Here is a 16,268-nt window from a genome sequence, read left to right as displayed (position 1 = left end):
CTACTCCCTTACTCCTCTACTCCCTCTCTCTACTCTCTCTCTCTCTCTCTCTCTCTCTCTACTCCCTCTCTCTACTCCCCTCTCTCTACTCCCTCTCTCTACTCTCTCTCTCTCTCTACTCTCTCTCTCTACTCCCTCTCTCTACTCCCTCTCTCTACTCCCTCTCTCTACTCCCTCTCTCTATTCCCTCTCTCTACTCCCTCTCTCTCTCTACTCCCTCTCTCTACTCCCCTCTCTCTACTCTCTCTCTCTACTCCCTCTCTCTACTCTTCTCTCTCTCTACTCCCTCTCTCTACTCCCTCTCTCTACTCCCTCTCTCTACTCCCTCTCTCTCTCTTCTTCTCCTGGTCCCCATGTAGTCCTGGCTACTCTCCCTACTCTCTCTTCTTCTGCTGGTCCTGGATATTACTCGCTGCAGGCAGGAAGATAGGCTAGTTAGGCCTTGTCAAATCACACGTGATCATGAAGATGAAAGGTTTGTTTAATATTTAAAGGGCACATCTTATTATTCTTCACTTTTCACCTTTTCTAGTTACCTCTTCTCTCTCTCTCTCTCTCTTTCTCTCTTCTCTCTCTACTCTCTCTCTCTCCTCCCTCTCCTCTCCTCCCTCTCTTCTCTCCTCATCTCTCTCTCTTCCCTCTCTTCTCTCCTGCCTCTCCTCTCCTCCCTCTTAATGGTTAATTATACATAACAGAGTGCACCAGGAGTGGCATTCATCATTGTAGACTGTCATAATCAATGACATTTCAACAAAAGGAAAACACAGATATGCAAATAGGAAACCATTAACATTTGCATTGCTTGATTGAATAATCACCTGGTTGTCAAAATAGTGTAATGAACAAAGACTGATGCAAAGGCCAGGGTGAGGAGAGTGTATTTATATTTTCTCCTGGGTCATTCAGCTCAGATGTGTGTGTGTGTGTGTGTGTGTGTGTGTGTGTGTGTGTGTGTGTGTGTGTGTGTGCGTGTGTGTGTGTGTGCGTGCGTGTGTGCATTTGTGTGTGTGTGTGTGTGTGTGTGTGTGTGTGTGTGTATGTATGTGTGTGTGTGTGTGTGTGTGTGTGTGTGTGTGTGTGTGTGTGTGTGTGTGTGTGTGTGTGTGCGTGCGTGTGTGCATTTGTGTGTGTGTGTGTGTGTGTATGTGTGTGTGTGTGTTTGTTTGTGTGTGTGTGTGTTTGTGTGTGTGTGTGTGTGTGTGTGTGTGTGTGTGTGTGTGTGTGTGTGTGTGTGTGTGTGTGTGTGTGTGTGTGTGTGTGTGTGTGTGTGTGTGTGTGTGTTTGTGTGTGTGTGTGTGTGTGTACATCGGTCTCTGACATTTTATATTCTGACCTGATAATATGTTTCTAAAACTTGTTTGTTGTTGTTTGATGCTGAACCAAATATTTGTAATACACATTGTAACAGTCAGATACATATCAATTACAATTTTAAATGAACATGTAGGAAGGAGTGTGTGAAGAAATAGCTTCGTCAAAGTTGGTGTTTGATACCTGGCCTGGCGTGGCTCTAGTGAATCTACAGTGTGAGGCTCAATCTAAGTCCTCGGCAACAGCAAGCTAATCTTGTGCTGTGTCCCAAATGTTCCCCTATTCCCTACATAGTGCCCTACTTTTCCATTGAGCCCAGGTTAAAAGTAGTACACTATATAGGGAATAGGGTTCAATAGGGCTCTGGTCTAAAGTAGTGCACTATATAGGGAATAGGGTTCTATAGGGCCCTGGTCTAAAGTAGTGCACTATATAGGGAATAGGGTTCTATAGGGCCCTGGTCTAAAGTAGTGCACTATATATAGGGAATAGGGTTCAATAGGGCTCTGGTCTAAAGTAGTGCACTATATAGGGAATAGGGTTCTATAGGGCTCTGGTCTAAAGTAGTGCACTATATAGGGAATAGGGTTCTATAGGGCTCTGGTCTAAAGTAGTGCACTATATAGGGAATAGGGTGGCATTTGGGCCAGTACCAGAGGATGAGGATGTGGTGGGGTTAGGTAAGACGATCAGAGAAGCTAGACTAGAAGTAGTGTGTTAGCAGCACATTGACCCCTGCACCGTGTTGCCCTCAGCCCTGCCTCAGATACACCTAGTTAGATAGATCACTCTCGGGGGAAAAAAAACATTAAGGAAAACAGCTTCAATCATTCAGGTTGACTGACATTGGCACGTCATTACTAGTTGCTAGGCAATGCAACATTAATTAGATGTGCGACGGAGATGCTCCTCTTCACTTTTCTCCCCCCAAAAAAAGAATAGACAAGATTATAGCAAAAAAAAAACGTTTCCTCAAGCTTGCTGTAAAGAAATTTTTATGGCTGAACTATGCCTCTTTCCGACTTCCCAAGAGGTTGCTGTGTGTGAACTAAGGTTACAGATCTACCAGAGTTAGAAGAACCACTGAGGAAACAGCTCCAACCATTCAGGGGTGGCTAAGCTGGCCATGGTGCGTCTCATTATGTCACTTCCTGACCCTAGTAAGATGTAATTTTCTATAGTAGAGTAGGTCAGGGCATGACAGGGGGGTGTTTTGTGTTTTTTTTTATGTTTTCTATTTCTATGTTTAAGTTCTACTTTTTCTATTTCTATGTTGGGGTTGTTTGGGTTGATCTCCAATTGGAGGCAGCTGGTCCTCGTTACCTCTGATTGGAGAGCATATTTAAGTAGGGGTTTTTCTTCCTTGGTCTTTGTGGGTTATTATCTTTTGAGTAGTGTTTGTTTCTTTCTGCGTCACGGTTTGTTGTTTTTGTCATATTCAGTTATTTATGTTTTGCAAAAGTTTCACGGATTTAATAAAATGTGGAACTACAACCACGCTGCACTTTGGTCCCCTCTCTACGACAGCCGAGACAGAATAACCCACCACAAAAGGACCAAGCAGCGTGGAAAAGAATGGACCTGGGAGGAAGTTCTGGACGGCAAGGGATCCTGGACATGGGAGGAGATCCAGGCTGGATGGGATCGCCTTCCATGGGAACAGGTGGAGGCAGCGAGAGCAGAGCGGCGACGAGAGGAGGCACGATACCAACGGCGAGGCAAGTGCGAGAGGCAGCCCCCAAAAATGTTTTGGGGGGGGGCACACAGGGAGATTGGCAGAGTCAGGTTGGAGACCTGAGCCAACTCTTCTTGAACTGCACTGTTGTTTTAAGGGCTTGTAAGTAAGCATTTCAAGGTAAGGTCTACACTTGTTGTATTCGTCTCATGTGACAAAGAAAGTTTGATCTGATTTGATTTTTGGTTCCTTTACTGGTTACCAGGGTTACAAATGTAGTGTGTCCCAAATGGAAACCTATTCCCTATGTGGCCTGGTCAAAAGGAGGGAACACAATGTAGGGTGCCATTTTGGACGAAGACAGTCACACTATCGATTGGTTTGTTTCACATGCTCAAATCAAATCAAATGAAATGTATTTATATAGCCCTTCGTACATCAGCTGATATCTCAAAGTGCTGTACAGAAACCCAGCCTAAAACCCCAAACAGCAAGCAATGCATGTGAAAGAAGCACGGTGGCTAGGAAAAACTCCCTAGGAAAAACTCCCTAGAAAGGCAAAAACCTAGGAAGAAACCTAGAGAGGAACCAGGCTATGAGGGGTGGCCAGTCCTCTTCTGGCTGTGCCGGGTGGATATTATAACAGAACATGGTCAAGATGTTAAAATGTTCATAAATGACCAGCATGGTCAAATAATAATAATCAGAGTAGTTGTCGAGGGTGCAATAAGCACGTCCGGTGAACAGGTCAGGGTTCCATAGCCGCAGGCAGAACAGTTGAAACTGGAGCAGCAGCACAGCAAGGTGGACTGGGGACAGCAAGGAGTCATCATGCCAGGTAGTCCTGAGGCATGGTCCTAGGGCTCAGGTCCTCGGAGAGAAAGACAGAAAGTGAGAAAGAGAGAATTAGAGAGAGCATATTTAAATTCACACAGGACACCGGATAAGACAAGAGAAATACTCCAGATGTAACAGACTGACCCTAGCCCCCCGACACATAAACTACTGCAGCATAAATACTGGAGGCTGAGACAGGAGAGATCAGAAGACACTGTGGCCCCATCCGATGATACCCCCGGCCATGCTCACAACTCTTTATAAGTAATGAATAAGATAATCAATAAACAGAAAGACAAGAGATTGGTTAAATAAAAACATGTTAATTGATAAGCCATTGGTAAGTGCTTATAAATATTTATAACAGCGTTATAAACCATTATACATGTTATCAATACTTATCTATGTACACTATTCATAAATAGTTTATTTGTCTTTCATAGATATGATGTTTGTTATGGGATTGTCAGAGGTGCCGTGCATGAATGGAAACATGCAGATTTCCACGAGGAAGATGATTCTGGAACGTTACAAATGAAATAACCAAAATAACCTAAAGGACAAATGGACAAAGAAACGGTCAGGTGACAATCCGTCCTTTCTGCTGGACTCAGATGAGAAGTGACAGGAGATTGACAGGGAAGTCAATACATAGAGAATACCCATGAAGGAACAGGGAATCAGAAAGAGAGTGAGAAAACAACAAAAACAAAACAACATTTTGGGAGATTTTATATAAATCAACGTAAGCCTTATTCTACCAACGGTTGACTGAAAACACAGGACAATTCTCATTTACATGAACAACCTGGGGGATAGGGGAGATGAGAGGCGATGAATGAGCCAATTGGAGGATTAGGTCTTAGGTGGTCATGGTTGTAATGAGGATCAGTTGAGGAATTTAGCCACGACACCGGGTTAACACCCCTTACTCTTGAAACAAGTGCTATGTGACCACAGAGTCATCCTACACAGAGCAACGTCAACGTCTACAATCACAGCCCTTGGGGCACTAGGGCCTAATTTGAAGGAATAGTGCCCCCTACTGGCCTACTATAATAATGACAATAAAGGAGGAAACTCCAACACCGAAGTTGACAAAAAGATGGCAATATTGGACAAGTAAAATATGTAATTATCTCAGCCTGCCTAGCTACATTTATTGACAGTAAAGTTAGTAATACTTGTATTTCAAGGTGAATAAAACGTATATTTTTTTTGTTGGTATGTACCGTCATGTGTACTGAATTGAATCGATTACAATATAACTCCCGTAACATTACGGGAATCCTAATTCTGTTCGCAAAACATTTCAGAACTACCGGAAATAATTGTTGGTTTCACTTCATCTTGGGTTAAGTAAAGACCAGTGGTGTAAAGAAAAAAATACTTTAAAGTACTACTTAAGTAGTTTTTTGGGTGTATTTGTACTTTACTTTACTATTTATATTTTTGACAACTTTTACTCCACCACATTCCTAAAGAAAATAATGTACTTTCTACTCGATACATTTTACTTGACACCAAAAAAGTACTTGTCACATTTTGAATGCTTAGCAGGACAGGAAAATAGTCAGATTCACGCACTTAAAGAGAAAATCCCTGGTCATCCCTACTGCATCTGATCTGGCGGACTCACTGAACAAAAATGCTTGGTTTGGAAATTAAGTTCTTAAATAAAGAAAAACAAGAAAATGGTGCCATCTTGTTTGCTTAATTTAAGGAATTTGAAATGATTTATACTTTTACTTTTGATACTTAAGTATATTTTAGCAACTACATTTACTTTTGATACTTAAATATATTTAAAACCAAATACTTTTTTACTTAAGTATGATTTTACTGGGTGACTTTCACTTTTACTTGAGTCATTTTCTATTAACCTTCCTGTTGTGTTCGTTTCATGTTAATTAATTCCGTGTTCCTGGTCCAAAATGACCGCCCCATTATAGCTGATTATAAATCCATAATAATACATATATTATCACCTAATGTTGTGTTAGATCTTTTTATCAATTTAAGTTCTTGTGAACATTACAAGTTTTGAACTTCTATTTGCTATTTATGGCCTGTTGGCCTCATTGACCTGAGCTCATACAACTCATTTTTGAGTAAAAAAAAAGCATAATGTATGGATTATTTTGACTATAACAAATACTCAGATGAAACATATTGTGGTATTTATCACAGACTACTTTGTTTAACAAGGACTCTCTCCTCCTCACCAGTGTCATGATGAAAGATATGATTTTTTAAATTTAACTAGGCAAGTCAGTTAAGAACAAAATATTATTAACAATGACAGCCTAGGAACAGTGAGTTAACTGCCTTGTTCAGGGTCAGAACAACAGATTTTTACCTTGTCAACTCGGGGATTCGATCTTGCAACCTTTCAGTTTTCAGATTTCAACACTCTAACCACTAGACTACCTGTCGCCCCACTAGGCTACCTGATCAAGAGCCTCACATACAGTATATCGTTTGGTCATTGTGCTGCCACAGAATGAATTGTGAGCAAGAAAAAGCTTTATATATTATTGAAACAACGTTGCGATTGTTTGTAAGAATGCCAACAGGTGTGGTTCCTGTGGGGGAAAGATTGTATTGGGGAAAGGAAGCCAAGATGGACACACTTCCTCTCCCAGACCCCCACATGCATGTGTGTTTGAGCACACACACACACACACACACACACATGAATCTGGGGGTCTGGGAGAGGAAGTGTGTCCATCTAATGAATGGGCATGTGCCTGAACTCAATTTTATACACTAATTGTAGTCTCACCCATTCATTTCTAATGACCTGGTCATTTCTGACTGAGAACACCACATGTGTACTAAAGTTAAATAAAACACCCAAAATGTAATGAAAATCATCCAAATGTATGTTGTGTGTTCAGATGCCCTTTGTGGACAAAGTCATGTAACCTTATGACAATCAGATTAAATGAACTACATGTTTTAGAGAAAAAAAACTTGAAAATCTGTTTAAAAAATGAAAATTGTGGACTTTTTCCACCACTGGTAAAGACTTTGTTCAAATACTCTTATTATAATGTTATACTGCTATTTATAATGTTATTACAACGGTGATTATACAGTTACTATACTGTTATTATCAATTTAATAAACGAAACATTGATGCTGTATCTGGAATTATATTGTCAGTTTCATTCCGTCAGTTACTGCGCCTGCGCCTGTAGAGCCTCGCTGATTGCGGCAGTGGTCAGTCTCTCTCTGCAAAATAATCTCTTTTTTATTTTACATTTATTATTCCCGCATGCCGTTTTATTTGCTTTTATACATTTGAAGTAGCAGTGAATTCATAGTGTTAACCGACATGGTGTATCGTCGATCCAAGTAGGTGAACCTAGCTATAAAATGAGGGTGGATGATTATTCAGAGATGATACGCTCCTCATCATCAAACGGTGGGTCGGTCCTCCGCTCCGGTGTCATGCACAGCAGCAACACAGCCAGGGATGCTGCGTTAAATCAAGGCATATAGAAGTAGGCCTACTTGTTAATAAACCCCCCCCCCCCACCACCACCACCACCTCCCACCCTTAATGAGAATATCGTCGTGATGGCTGATGAAGATGAACAACAACCTGGTCAACTGAAGCCACATTCGGTATTGGGCTGTCTTCTTCCACCGCTACTACCAGGACTCCAGGGCCCCGAGGCCAATGCGTTGCACTGCAAAATTAACAATTCAATTTGGTAAGACATGCAATGCATTCAATGGTCAATGCACACACACATACACACACACACACACACACACACACACACTTCACTCGCTTATAAATTAGCCACGCTGCTGCACAGGTACAAAATGATGACAGACCAGGAGTTCACTCTCATTTAGGTATTGGATTCGTTAGCTAATCAATATATAGCTAGCTAATAGATAACTAAAATGATGTGTATTTAACTGACGTTAGCTAATAGTAGAATATTCATGTCGTTTAGTTTGTTAGCTAGTTAATATTGGTCATCTCTCCTTGCTAGGCTGTTGGGGCTGGTTGTGTAAATGATTGCTGCTAGTTAGCCTAGATAGCTAGCCAATTTTCCAGACAGTGAAATAGCTGGCTGTACACACACACACACACACACACACACTCTGTAGCTTGCTAGCTACAACATGACAACTAGCTAGCTAACATTGATAATGTAATGTGTGTGTAATAGCTAGCTAGCTAGCTACATGTATGCATGCATAGCCAAGGGAGGCCCAATGATAGTCATAAACCTGCAGTATGATTAGCCAGCTATATGTCCATGACATAAATTACCCATAATGCCATTGAATCCAGTGTTTGGGCACAACATGGACTGTTCCGTATTCTTGTTGACGAGACCTGTCTTAGTAATAAAACTACCTTGGCTAGGTGGGATATCCACCACGTTGCTTAGGCCTATCATATCCTATCCTGTCACATCCTATTACATCATATCCTATCCTGTCACATCCTATTACATCATATCCTATCATATCTTGTCATATCCTATCCTGTCACATCCTATTACATCATATCCTATCCTGTCACATCCTATTACATCATATCCTATCATATCTTGTCATATCCTATCCTATCCTATCACATCCTATTACATCATATCCTATCACATCCTATCAAATCATATCCTATCACATCCTATTGCATCTTATCCTATCACATCCTATTACATCATATCCTATCACATCACATCCTATCAAATATTATCCTATCATATCCTATTACATCCTATTACATCATATCCTATCACATCCTATCAAATCTTATCCTATCACATCACATCCTATCACATCACATCCTATCATATCCTATTACATCCTATTACATCATATCCTATCACATCCTATCAAATCTTATCCTATCATATCCTATTACATCCTATTACATCATATCCTATCACATCCTATCAAATCTTATCCTATCACAAGTGAATAGGGTGTAGGTAGGCCATAGGGCCTCTGGGTCCCTTTCTAGATTCTATTGCTATGATGTAAACACAACAGGCTGTTGTGTGGAGTTGAGGGCTTGTACTGACCTGAGAACATGTTTGTTATGCTACTGCGTTTTTCCACTGTCTCCCTCCCTTTCTCTCTCTCTATTCCCCCCTTCTCTCTCTCCCCCTTCTCTCTATTTTTCTCTCTTTCTCATTGTAGCAAATCTGTCCAGCCAAAAGTGGACAACATATTGGTGAGTAGTTGTGATTGTCATAGATAGATATCAGTTTATGTCTTAGACCAGTGGTTCTAACCTCATATGACCTCCGCCGAACCCCTGAGACTGACTCGATCGAACCCAGGTTAAGAACCACTGTCTTAGACGCAGAGTGAAAAACAAGAGTTTAGACTAGTTTAAAGGAATGCACCAATTTCGTGATCGTTTCAATTTCCTTGTGTGTTTTTGAAGAATACGGCATAGAAATACCAGTAATTGCTAGTACAACTGTGTTTCAGTAACACTTGATTTAAATGATGCAGGTATAATGCGGGTTATAAGCATCTAGTTATGAGCCTTCATAATGTCATAAGGCTTATAAGCTATCGAGGTTTGGGGTCAATTCCGTTTAAATTCCAATTCAGGAAGGACACTGAAATTTCAATGCTTTTCAATGAGGACATTTTGGTATTGGAATTGGAATTTAGTTTTTCTTTCTGGATTCACTGGAATTGAAATGGAATTGACCCCAACACTGAAGGGATCACTAAATGTGTTATTATTATTATATATCTACAGTAGCTTGCCTGTGTCCAACATAGAGAGCATGACAGAGAGTCTGTCTGTCTGGTCTGTTCATCCTGTCACCTGGGCCCATGTCTCAGAGTAATGAGTGCTGTGCTAGGATTCTGTCATGTCTCTGTCTGGTCTAGTGTTGGCTTCGTAATGTTACGCTGTGTCATCACACACAAAGTCTTAACCCTGGGTCGTGTTCATCAGGGCACAACCATAGAAAAATGGTTTTCAACTAAATTCAAAAAAAAAAACCATTTGATTGTTATTGGACAAGTCCAGGAAGTTCCTTACAATGTCAGTCCCATTTGTTTTCTTCTTCCTTTGTGTGCTTAATGAACACAATCCCGGTAATAAGCCTTACTGACATGATGACCCATTTAATATGTATGACCTACTTGTGTCAATCATAATAGAATGAAAGCAGACTAAAGCTAGCCTAAATTGTTATGAAAGTCAGTGGCAGGCTAACAAGCAGGCGACGGCTAACAAGCAGGCGACGGCTAACAAGCAGGCGGCGGCTAACAAGCAGGCGGCGGCTAACAAGCTAACAAGCAGGCGACGGCTAACAAGCTAACAAGCAGGCGACGGCTAACAAGCAGGCGGCGGCTAACAAGCAGGCGGCGGCTAACAAGCAGGCGGTAGCTAACGCTAACAAGCAGGCGACGGCTAACAAGCTAACAAGCAGGCGACGGCTAACAAGCAGGCGACGGCTAACAAGCTAACAAGCAGGCAACGGCTAACAAGCAGGTGGCGGCTAACAAGCAGGCGGCGGCTAACAAGCAGGCGGTAGCTAACGCTAACAAGCAGGCGGCGGCTAACAAGCAGGCGGCAGCTAACAAGCAGGCGGTAGCTAACGCTAACAAGCAGGCGGCGGCTAACAAGCAAGCGGCGGCTAACAAGCAGGCGGCGGCTAACAAGCAGGCGACGGCTACAAGCAGGCGATGGCTAACAAGCAGGCGGCAGCTAACGCTAACAAGCAGGCGACGGCTAACAAGCAGGCGGCAGCTAACAAGCAGGCTGCAGCTAACGCTAACAAGCAGGCGGCGGCTAACAAGCAGGCGGCAGCTAACAGGCAGGCGACGGCTAACAAGCAGGCGGCAGCTAACAAGCAGGCGGCAGCTAACGCTAACAAGCAGGCGACGGCTAACAAGCAGGCGGCAGCTAACAGGCAGGCGACGGCTAACAAGCAGGAGGCAGCTAACAAGCAGGCGGTAGCTAACGCTAACAAGCAGGCGGCGGCTAACAAGCAGGCGGCGGCTAACAAGCAGGCGGCGGCTAACAAGCAGGCGGCGGCTAACAAGCAGGTTGTGGTGGAATCCAGTAAATTGCTATTTTATTCTCCGCTGATTGGCTGACAAATCTCATCTCATTCATAAGTATCGCTTCCCTTAACAACAAAGAGGCAAATAGAGAAGGAAGTGGTGATTTTCATGAATTCTTAGAAATCAATTGAAAAGGAGGCGGGGTGTCTTCTGTTGTGTAGTGAGATTCAAAGACATGTCGTCAGTGTGTCAGCGACATGTGTAGTGTTATGATTATCATAATACTAGAAAATAAAGGAAAGCCGCACACTCTAAGAGCTCAGATGCAAAAATTTTAATAACCAACGTTTCGACAGCTAAGCTGTCTTCATCAGGGTATCATCACAAACACTGAGAGATGAGTCATTTATATAGTGTCAAGAGACACACAGGTGTTTGTAATCATGGCCAAGTATGGCCTAATATCATTGGTTAACTGAAATATTAAAAAAATGGTATACAAGGAACATACAAAAAGACAAACAAATGGATAACATATGATCATAGCATTTGTAGTCTAAAAAGTATCTAACAAACAATTACAATGGCAAAATCACAATAATCACAAGAATGGCTTCAGATCAAAGTCTATGTTGAGACCGAAGGGAGCAAGTGTCTTTAAATTAAAGATCCAGGCAGCCTCTCGTTTTAACAATAAATTATCAAGGTCACCCCCTCTCCTCGGGAGGGTGACATGTTCGATGCCAATATAACGCAGAGACGAAATCGAATGGCCTGCCTCCAAAAAGTGGGCCGCAACTGGGTAAGTCAGGTTTTTGCACCTAATGGTGCTACGGTGCTCTGAGATACGTACTTTTAATTCACGCTTTGTTTTACCCACATAATTTTTACCACAGGGACAAGTTATAAGGTAAATAACTGACTTAGTGGAACACGTAATAACACCTTTAATTGGGATAGATTTCCCTGTTTGGGGGTGTTTGAAGGATCTACATTTGTAAGTGCCATTGCATTGAGCACAGCCATTACACTTGTAATTTCCATCCAGTATGGGCGCAAATAGGCGTTGTTCAGGAATATCTTGGGCTGGTAAATCAGAGTGTACCAATTGGTCTCTGAGATTTCTGCCCCGCGAGAATACGACCAGGGGAAGATCAGAAAACACATTACCAAGACTATCATCATATTTCAGAATGTGCCAATGTTTGTGAACGATTCCTTTAATTTGTTCAGAGCACTTTGAATAGCGGGTAGTAAGAACGCATGAATGCGTCTTTTTGCGAGACTGACCTTGAAAAAGGTCATGTCTCGTTTTGTTTTGAATTTTCTCAATGGCAATATTAATCTGATCATTGTTGTACCCCCTCTCCTTGAACTTATCCTGAGTCTCAGCTATATTTCTGTCGAAATCTGATTGTTTAATGCAAATTCTTTTGATTCGACAGAATTGGCTGTAGGGCAAACTTTCCTTTATTTTCTAGTGTTCTGCTCCGCTAGCCAGCACCTCGCCTTTATAGGTGTACGTTTCTTTTTTCTAGAATGATTATCATAATAACCACATTTACGTTACATTTGAGTCTTATCTAGAAAGACTGACATGTATCACTTCCAAAGTAATGGCAACACTTGATTGAATGGTGGATACAAAGTATATTGAAAGCAGGTGTTTCTACACAGGTGTGGTTCCTGAGTTAATTGAACAATTAACATTCCATCATGCTTAGGGCCATGTATAAAAATTGCTGGGAAGTTGATTATTTTGGTTACCGTGGTTATGCCCCCATAGGATGACAACGCCCCCATCCACAGGGCATGAGGGGTCACTGAATGGTTTGATGAGCATGAAAACAATACACCACGGCAGCCACCATATCTCAACACTATTGAACAATTCTGGGCGATTTTTTTAATTTAACCTTTATTTAACTAGGCAAGTCAGTTAAGAACAAATTATTATTTACAATGACGGCCTACCGGGGAACAGTGGGTTTAACTGCCTTGTTCAGGGGGAAGAGCAACAGATTTTTTACCTTGTCAGCTCAGGGATTCGATCAAGCAACCTTTTGGTTACTAGTCCAACGCTCTAACCACTAGGCTACCTGCCGCCCACCCAGTCTAACCACTAGGCTACCTGCCTCCTCTCCACTCTAACCACTAGGCTACCTGCCGCCCCTCGACTCTAACCACTAGGCTACCTGCCGCCCCTCCACTCTAACCACTAGGCTACCTGCCACCCCTCCACTCTAACCACTAGGCTACCTGCCTCCCCTCCACTCTAACCACTAGGCTACCTGCCGCCCCTCCACTCTAACCACTAGGCTACCTGCCGCCCCTCCACTCTAACCACTAGGCTACCTGCCGCCCCTCCACTCTAACCACTAGGCTACCTGCCGAGATGCTGCAGTGGCTACTGAGACGGCGTTTTCAACCATCATCAACAAAACAGTAAATGATGGGAAATTCTCTTGGAAGAATGGTGTCTCATCCCTCCAATAGAGTTCCAGACACTTATAGAATCTATGCCGAGCTGCATTGAAGCTGTTCTGGCTCGTAGTGGCCCCGACGCCCTGTTAAGACACTTTATGTTGGGGTTTCCTTTATTTTGGCAGTTACCTGTAACTACAAGCAGTACATTCCACTAAAGTAGGTAGTAACTGGCAACAGTGAAGCAGGTTGGTTCCCATGGTCACAGCAATATAGTATGTTTGTACTAAATGTTTTGTTTCCCCTCTCTACTACCTCTCATTTTACAGCAAGACGTTGAGAAGTTTACAGACATCGAAAAACTCTACCTCTACTTGAAGTTGCCTTCTGGTCCCAGCAATGGTAAAAGGTAACTTCTTGTTTCTCCTTTTTCTGTCATTTATTAATAATAATAATAATATATATATATATATATATATATATATGTGTCATGTAGCAGATGCTTTTATCTCAAAGAAACTAAATGTTTTGCACAGTCCAGGCATCGCAAGGGCCTTGCTCTACCAACTGAGCCATACAGGACCATTTAGCTGTATCTCATTGCACTTTGTAGCCTATATTTTATAATATATATATATATATATATACCAATACTTTCAGAAAGTATTCACTCCCCTTTGCCTTTGTACAAATGCTGTTGTTTTACAAAGTGAGATTCAAATTGATTTCATTGTCATATTTTGTTAACGAGCTACACAAAATACAGTGGCAGAAAAATTCTAACATTTGTAAAAAAATATATATATATATATATTTTTTAAACATGAATAATAAAACACTAATATATCTTGAGCAAATAAATATTCAACCTCCTGAGTCAATACATGTTTGAATCACCTTTGGCAGTGATTACAGCTGCAAGTCTTTCTGGGTAAGAGCTTTCCACTCCTGGATGATGCAACATTTGCCAATTATTCTTTTGAAAATTCTTCAAGCTCTGTGAAATTGTTTTTTGATCATTGCTAGACAACCATTTACAAGTCTTGTCATAGATTTTCAAGCAGATTTAAGTCAAAACTGTAACTCGGCCACTCAGGAACATTCACTGTCTTCTTGGTAAGCAACTCCGGTGTAGATTTGGCCTTGTGTTTCAGGTTATTGTTCTGCTGAAAGGTGAATTCATCTCCCAGTGTCTGTTGGAAAGCAGAGTAAACCAGGTTTTCCTCTAGGATTTTGCCTGTGCATAGCTCCATTCTGTTTCTTTTTTATCCTGAAAAACTCCCCAGTCCTTAACGATTACAAGCATACCCATAACATGATGCAGCCACCACTATGGTTGAAAATATGGAGAGTGGTACTCAGTAATGTGTTGTATTGGATTTACCCCAAACATAACACTTTGTATTCAAGACAAAAAGTAAATTGCTTTGCCACATTCTTTGCAGTATTACTTTAGTGCCTTGCTGCAAACAGGATGCATGTTTTGGAATATTTTTTATTCTGTACAGACTTCCTTACTTTCACTCTGTCAATTAGGTTAGTATTGTGGAGGAACTACAATGTTGTTGATCCATCCTCAGTTTTCTTCTATCACAGAAAGTCCCCATTGGCCTCAATGGTGAAATCCCTGAGCAGTTTCCTTCCTCTCCGGCAACTGAGTTAGGAAGGACGCCTGTTTCTTTGTAGTGACTGGGTGTATTGATACACCATCCAAAGTGTAATTCAAAACTTCGCCATGCTCAAAGAGATATTCAATATAAGTTTTTTGTTGTTGTTGACCCATCTACCAATAGGTGCCCTTCTTTGCGAGGCATTGGAAAATCTCCCTAGTCTTTGTGGTTTAATCTGTGTTTAAAATTCACTGCGCGACTGAGGGACCTTACAGATAATTGTATGTGTGGGGTGTCATGTTAAACATTAGTATTGCACACAGAGTGACAGTCCATGCAACTTATTATGTGACTTTGGTTAAGCAAATGTTTTACTCCAGAACCTTTTTAGGCCATAAGAAATGGGTTGAATACTTATTGACTCAAGACATTCCAGCTTTTAATTTTTAATTCATTTGTAAAAAAGAAAAAAAAAAAAGAAAAACATAATTCCACGTTGACATTATTGTGTAGACGAGTGACAAAATAAATCTAAATGTAATCCATTTTAAATTCAGGCTGTAACACAACAAAATATGGAAAAAGTCAAGGACCGTGACTACTTTCTGAAGGCACTGTATTCTCTCATTGCACTTTCTATCCTATATTTTATAATATATTCTCTCATTGCACTTTGTAGCCTATATTTCTGGTTGTGTAGCACGAAGTTACCAATTGTTATGGCCATTTTATTTTGGGGTTTTCCTGCTATGTTTTTACCCAGCTATTTTTTTAGGGTACCGGCAGGGCTCGTTTAAAACTAAATTGATCAGTAACATTTTGAAGCTGAGCCATTCGCTCGTGCTCTGCTGCTGCAGTACAGTCATATCTGACTGAGATCATTAGCATGGTGTCAGAAGCGCTTCAACCTTCGTCAAATACAAGACAGAAGAGATTCTTTTTGTCAGAGTTTAGAGTAATGAAAAGTAGCTAACTGCTTTCTCTTGTCTCTTCATTGAGCAGAGCAGAGCCCAAGCAGAGCTGTTGCTATGGTTACTCACAGACTCAGAGCCGCCGTGAGCGGAGCGCGTGCAGAGCCGTTGCTATGGTTACTCACAGACTCAGAGCCGCCGTGAGCAGAGCGCGTGCAGAGCCGTTGCTATGGTTACTCACAGACTCAGAGCCGCCATGAGCAGAGCGCATGCAGAGCGAGCTGCGCGCAGGGAGCTAGTGACAGACTGAGAGGAGCAGCTCATGGATTTACTAAAAGAGGAAGTTATTTCGGATTTCGGGCAGGGTCCTTAAATTTGGCAGAAGTAATCAGGCCTGGGTAGAGTAGGGCCTGAACTTCACAGGCATTGGTAGGCGGGGGCTTTAAATGAATGCCGTGCAGGGCTCTACAAGCAGGATGCATTCATTCG

At 41.7% G+C, this 16,268-nt stretch overlaps 1 protein-coding gene across 1 annotated transcript in view; it reads left to right on the top strand.

Annotated features, from left to right (window-relative positions):
• The first annotated feature begins 7,266 nt into the window (after positions 1–7,266).
• Positions 7,267–16,268, top strand: part of LOC115196646 (DNA-binding protein RFX7) — a 34,403-nt gene continuing 25,401 nt past the window's right edge. The window contains exons 1-3 of the mRNA XM_029757491.1: positions 7,267–7,545; positions 8,999–9,032; positions 13,588–13,667. Coding sequence (XP_029613351.1) covers positions 7,409–7,545; positions 8,999–9,032; positions 13,588–13,667 — 251 coding nt within the window. The 5' untranslated portion in view covers positions 7,267–7,408. The remainder of the gene's footprint in view (positions 7,546–8,998; positions 9,033–13,587; positions 13,668–16,268) is intronic.

Source organism: Salmo trutta, chromosome 7 (assembly GCF_901001165.1).
Source record: "Salmo trutta chromosome 7, fSalTru1.1, whole genome shotgun sequence".
Taxonomy (NCBI): Eukaryota; Metazoa; Chordata; class Actinopteri; order Salmoniformes; family Salmonidae; genus Salmo; species Salmo trutta.
The sequence above is the reverse complement of the archived record's forward strand: the minus strand, read 5'-3'. Positions and strand labels throughout refer to the sequence as shown.